The sequence below is a fragment of the Pundamilia nyererei genome, unplaced genomic scaffold (assembly GCF_000239375.1).
Source record: "Pundamilia nyererei isolate P.nyererei 1_Seehausen unplaced genomic scaffold, PunNye1.0 scaffold00390, whole genome shotgun sequence".
Taxonomy (NCBI): domain Eukaryota; kingdom Metazoa; phylum Chordata; class Actinopteri; order Cichliformes; family Cichlidae; genus Pundamilia; species Pundamilia nyererei.
This window is the reverse complement of record NW_005187791.1, coordinates 9,779-15,708: the sequence shown is the minus strand read 5'-3', so window position 1 is coordinate 15,708 and position 5,930 is coordinate 9,779. Positions and strand designations below refer to the sequence as shown.

The 5,930-nt window shown below is 40.3% G+C and overlaps 1 protein-coding gene across 1 annotated transcript in view; it reads right to left on the bottom strand.

Moving 5' to 3' along the window:
* Positions 1–544: 544 nt before the first annotated feature.
* The window catches only part of LOC102198137 (uncharacterized), a 7,903-nt gene continuing 2,517 nt past the window's right edge, over positions 545–5,930 (bottom strand). Inside the window, exons 7-11 of the mRNA XM_005752891.2 lie at positions 4,361–4,381; positions 3,738–3,758; positions 3,557–3,583; positions 3,403–3,459; positions 545–3,007 (exon numbers count right to left, since the gene is read on the bottom strand). Coding sequence (XP_005752948.1) covers positions 2,982–3,007; positions 3,403–3,459; positions 3,557–3,583; positions 3,738–3,758; positions 4,361–4,381 — 152 coding nt within the window. The 3' untranslated portion in view covers positions 545–2,981. The remainder of the gene's footprint in view (positions 3,008–3,402; positions 3,460–3,556; positions 3,584–3,737; positions 3,759–4,360; positions 4,382–5,930) is intronic.

The following is a 5,930-nucleotide window of genomic DNA, read 5'->3' as shown; positions in this document are numbered from 1 at the left end:
TCCAGCCTGCAAGTTAAGGGACACCGGCCCGGAGCTCCTCACAACGTTGCACAGATACGTCAACTAGCACACCCTACAACATTCAGAGCCTTAAGGAACAAATATCCACCCCAGGGACCGTCCACCATCTTGTTCTGGGATTACCGCCACAAGAAGAACAAGTGACTAGTTCTATTATGTCCCAAACATCCAGACCTGGGTCGACCCAAAACAATCAACTCACTGAACTCAGTTCTCTTCTTTTTGTCTGAAGGAATGATTAGTAAAAAAACAAAATGTATAAATGTTTTGCATAAACAGGTTGTGCTTAGAACAATTTTCGGAGACATTCCTAACCACTGGAAGATGGAGGCATCTGCGCATTTCACAAATGAACATCAAAGACAAAAAACTCCCTGAATCACAATCACTTTGATGCTGTGAAGAACATAAACTAACCACATCACCTTTTGGATTCAGAGATTCATTTCTTGCATGGTATAGAGGAAATGATCAGAACTGCCAGAAGTGTACAGAGTGATGCATACATGTAAACACTGCAACCTGCATTTTTGTAGGTTTTATTAAACATAGTTCATAAAAACAACATATATATTTACATTATTTGAGTCCTCAGACATTGAACCACAATAAATACAAACCCAAGGGAATAAAAACAAATATTAGTGCTTGTTGTATGAAGCAATGTGGAAACTTTAGTGTATCTGGAGATTGCAGAAGACCGATGGCAGCAGCACTGCAGCTCATACCTGACTTTCAGCTCGCTACTTTTGCCAGACAAAAGTCTAACGCTACAGCTACAGAACATCCTCTGCACACACAGTAGGTTGGAATGAGACAAAAAAACTGTAACAAAAATAATGCACTGTAACAGAAGACAAGCCAAATAAGATCTATGTTCGAAGATGAATTAATAGAAATAATAAGATACGTAAATAAAAAACCTGCAACTTTGTCCAAGCTTCAATTTTCCCTGAAGCGCACACATATGCATTAACTGTACAAAGCATTGACTGTTGTTTGACCCTGCGGCCCAAACCAAACAATGGCGTCCCTTTTGCCGCCAGAAGCTGCCAGTTTAACATCCTCCCCTCCACACTGCGAGGCTGCACCACACCTGGCTCTTATTATAAATCATCCCCCAGCGTACCTCTTTAACGTGGTCGACGTGCCATTCGGTGTCAGGTATGCAGTCAATCACAGGAAATGGTACTTTGCTGAGTTTCCTGCTATTGTTTAAAATTTTTTGCCTCTATGGAAAATCTTGGAGATCTGCTTTAAGCTTGACTCCTGTCACATCTCATTCAAGTTACCTTTTTACATCTAACTACATCTGTAGTGCTTTTAATAGTAAAAGCTAGTAATTAAAATACTTCAGCAGCTTTAAGCAGGACAGAAAACAAAACAATACTTTCATGTCAGATTAAACATCGGATTAAAGTGAACATAAACACTACATTTATAAAGGCTGATTTACACTGTGGAGCCCTACTCTAAACTGTCATCCTGAAACGTCAGATCAGCCCACCAACTGTGACTTAACAATCCAAGATGGCGGAAGTGAATGTAAACCGCAGTAAAAACGTAAAACTTATAATCTGGACTGCCACTGCTGTGAATTCACAGATGAATCCTATAATCATACTCACAGCACTGAACAGGCTCTATGCACGAAGGGGCCACAGCTGCGTTCTTAAGCACCCCCCCCCCGAATGGTTGCATCCTGCTAAGAATCAAAATGAACCCGGTTTCTCTGGTTTTCCCAAATTTCCTACTGGAATGCAAGATTGCTGAGGTAACTGGAAAATGGCTTTAGTATATGTGAACTACCGAGTGACAGAACTGTTTTACAACAACAGTTACAAATATAACTATTTTTCTTACCAATGCACATGGAAATCCTGACGTCCATCAGCATGTCCACAGAGGAACGCTCTCCTTCACTTATACTAGGGTTTTGATTTTCCCCACTTCTAGTATGAAGTAATGCACTGACATCATCATCTCACTCACTACAAAGAGTGCAGCAACTTTCCCTCTGATGTTCCTGTTCTACACATCACTCTGTTCCCCCTGCAGAATCTCAGGATTCCTGATGTGTTTGAGATGGGCATGTAGTAACTTATGTTGGAAACTGGTTGGGTGTGTTTGAGGAAAGAGACTGTTTTACTGCATAAAACAACGCTGATCACATCCTCTGAACATCTGCTCTGCCAGCTGATTGTGTGCCGTGTGTCTGCATCCAACCAAAGGAGGAAAAATCAAAGACAATGGGGACAGTGTCAGACTGAAGCTTCTCGTCCTTGTAAATCACTAGTCCACCTAACTCCAACAAGCTCTGCTCATTTATAAAGTGCTCTACAAACCCGAACAATACGGCTAACTGGTGGATTCCCATATTTCAGTGCAGCTAGCCAATAATGAACGACCACTTTGTGCTGAAGAGACAGAGTGAAAGGGGACAATACATCCTTGGTACTTTAACATAAAACTCACTGCAGCTGTCACTAGTTAGCAACATAAACTAATGTAAGTCTATTAGCACCAACCAACCACATCACATCACTTTCCATACTGGCACAAGATGGCACTAAAAACCTTATACACATATTATTATTAAATCCAGCTTCATAGCCATTTTTTAAGAGTAGGACTCGATGCTGTAAATCAGCCTTTATACATGTAGCACTTCCTGTCCGCTTTAAATGTGTTCACAGTAACAATGCAGGGCACACGAAGAACAAAGCGGAGTCTTCTTCTGATGGAAATGACTTCAAAATATTACATGATTCATTCATTTCAAGTCTCTAGACAAATTAAAACAACCAAGTAAAACTCGTTTTACTGCTGTGTGGTTTGGAGCACACCCCGGTGAACGTCCATTGTACGTCTGCACTTCTTGACATTCTTAAACATTTTCAGTTTCTGTTTGGATCTTTCAGATCATCTCAGTTTCCGCCTGACCCGTCCTTACTTGATGTTTAGCCGTTGGTCATTGGCGTCTCCTCTGACAGATTTCAAAAAGAAGACAAAGAAGAAAAAAGTTACACACAGCTGTTAAAAACCTGAAGGCCTTATAAATATGGCCAAAGTTTTAAATTAAACGCCGATTCAGGTGCCCGCAACTCTCAGCTCTGTATCATGTGACTAAACCATACATTTGTGAGAGGAGGACGAAAAGATGAAAGGTGGCTCACATGGAGCAGAAAAGGAAGTGAGAAAGGAAATGAACTGAGGGACAGTATATGATGAATAAGTATTTTTAAAGCTGTGAGTCAGTCGAAGCAGCTTCCACAGAGTCCAAGATCAAACCACAGAGCTGGAGATATGCTAAACACATCCTTTATAAACTCTAAACCCAGAGCGATTTACTGCTGTTTAAGTAGTTTGAGACAGTTTTACCTTCAGTTTGTTCATCGTTTCGTTGTTGAGCAGTGGTGCCGTTAGCTGCAGGAGCTCCTGTTATTTTAATGACAGAAATATACACATCAGCTTTTTAATCCCACACAAAGCCCCACTGTGAACAGAAAAAATACAATTTGGGGCTGAAACTTACTGTGACGTTCATCACTCCTCCAGAAATCTGAAGTGGATGAAAAACCCCAAAAACAAAACATAAAGAACAATGACATTAACAAGAAACAGCACACAGAAGAACCACGGGTGTTTCTGAGTTCTACTTTCTAATAGACACCGATTTAAAAAAAAAGAAGGGCTATAATTGATTTGTTACTGACCTCCTTCCCACGGCATGGACTCTGCAGAGAGAATTACAGCAAAGGACAGTTAAAGACACCAGTTTTTGTTTTATTGTTCGTAGTCATCACTGAGCTGCCAACACTTTGATATTTATATCATAAAAAGGACAATATTTTCTTTACGATGCTGTTATTATGCTGCATTTCACTGCCTGATCAGAGAATCTGATTTTGAACTAAAATACATCCACGTTCACTAAAACGCTGCAGCATTTCTTGAAGCCAGTCAGTTCTGTTAAAGCTTCAGCTGTGATGGTTTCAACATTAGAGCTGAAACTGAAGAGAAATGCTCCTTCAGTCACGTTCTGAGATCATTTATGTACAACACAAACTGTTTGCACGTCTCCGTGTTGTTCGTGTTACTAAGATCCACCACGGGCACGTGTTTGTAAAACTAACGCTCCAGTCTAAAGATGAATCACATGTGATGTATTCTTAAACTGACCGAAAATATCAGATAGTATTCACAACTAATTCACCATTTTAAAATAGAGAGTAACTGACAAAGCAAATCGTACAAATAAAATTAAACAAATGAAAACTAAATGTTTACATTTCAGCTTCAGATTTGTTTAGGAAGCACTTTGTTTTAGACTTCTTACCTTTTTCAAAAAACCACATTCCTGGAAGAAATCAAAAGAAAATGACAACATTAGATTAGCGATCCACCAGAAATGAAACTCAAATACAACCTCAAACGGACTTAAACGAAAAACCCTTATTCTGAAAGATCTGGGACAAACCCTACACTCACTAGCAACTTAATTTGTTGCTCGCTAATATCGGGTTGAATCTCCTTTTGCCAAATGCACTAATTAATCAATCAGCAGCAAATGTGAGCCCCTCTTTAAAATCAGAGGTTTTGACGGTGTGTCGGTCTGGAGCATTCAGGTGTCTTCCACCTGAACAAATTCACTCCAGTCAGACGTGAAATTCCAAAAAACCCAAGAGCTACATCTCAGACTCTACTGGTCTCAATTAGCAAAACACTGAACGTGTGTGTGTTTGTATGAAAGTGTCTTCATTCTAAATGAACATGGCAGCGGGGATTAGGTTTGTAAAACTGCATCTGAATAAACCACAAGACATCAGAAAAACATACTTTGGATGGTTGGACTGAAGTGGACATGTTCGGCCATTGAGCACAGCACCACATTTGGTGAAAATTAAGCAAAGCAGATCAGCACACAAACCTCAACTGTCATCGCGATAGTGGAAGAGTGATGGTTTGAGTTGGTTTTGTAGCCACATGATCTGGGTACCTTGTGGTTATCGAGTCGACAATGAACTCCTCTGTATACCAAAGTATTCTAGAGTCAAATGTGAGGCCATCTGTTGCCTTCAAAACTGTCTGAAAATTTTAATGGCACAAATTCAACAAGTTGCTGGAAACATTCAAGCATAATTTGGTTGTGAGAGGTTATTTGACGTGCTGTTATCTTCAGCTGGAAGCAGTCTGAGCACTGACAACAATGAGACATTTAGACCCATAGAGCTCTGAAAACTTGAAAATCCAAGTAGATTACCAGCTTGTGAAAGACTCATCTGGCACCAATAACCACATCAAAGTCACTTTAGTCACCTTTCTTTCTCATTCAGCAGCCACCTTTGCCATATGTGTATATATAACGAGCAGCTGAGGAGGTGAACATGTGTATATGCTTTGTTTAAGCTCGATGCCAGCAATGCGTTTAAATAAATTACTACAGAGCATCTTTCCTAACATGTTGCATTAGCTTGTCTTTTAACAGCAAGCTGTAAGCATTAGCAAGCTGAGGAGACTGTTGTAGTTTTGAATTACATTGAGGTTCATTTCATGGTCAAGGTCACTTTTTAAAATGTTCTGCTGGCATCTGAGTAGGGATGGGTACCGGTATCCGGTGCCATTATAGCATAAATGGTAGTAACCAGACCAAAAAGCAGCGCACATTTCGGTGCTTTATTTCTGTGCTTTTTTCCCCCCTGAGCTGTCATACACTTCAGATTCTAGCCAATCGTTTTACCTTTGCGAGCGTAGTAGGCGGGCCCAGGTACGTACGTTCTTTTAGAGCAGAGCTACAAATTAAAACGAAGCGGTCAAAGTCTGGCTGTACTTCACAGCAAAAGATGCAAACTCAGCAGCAACAAGTGCTTTAAGCTGATACTGTGATACTGTCAAAGGAGGTAACACCT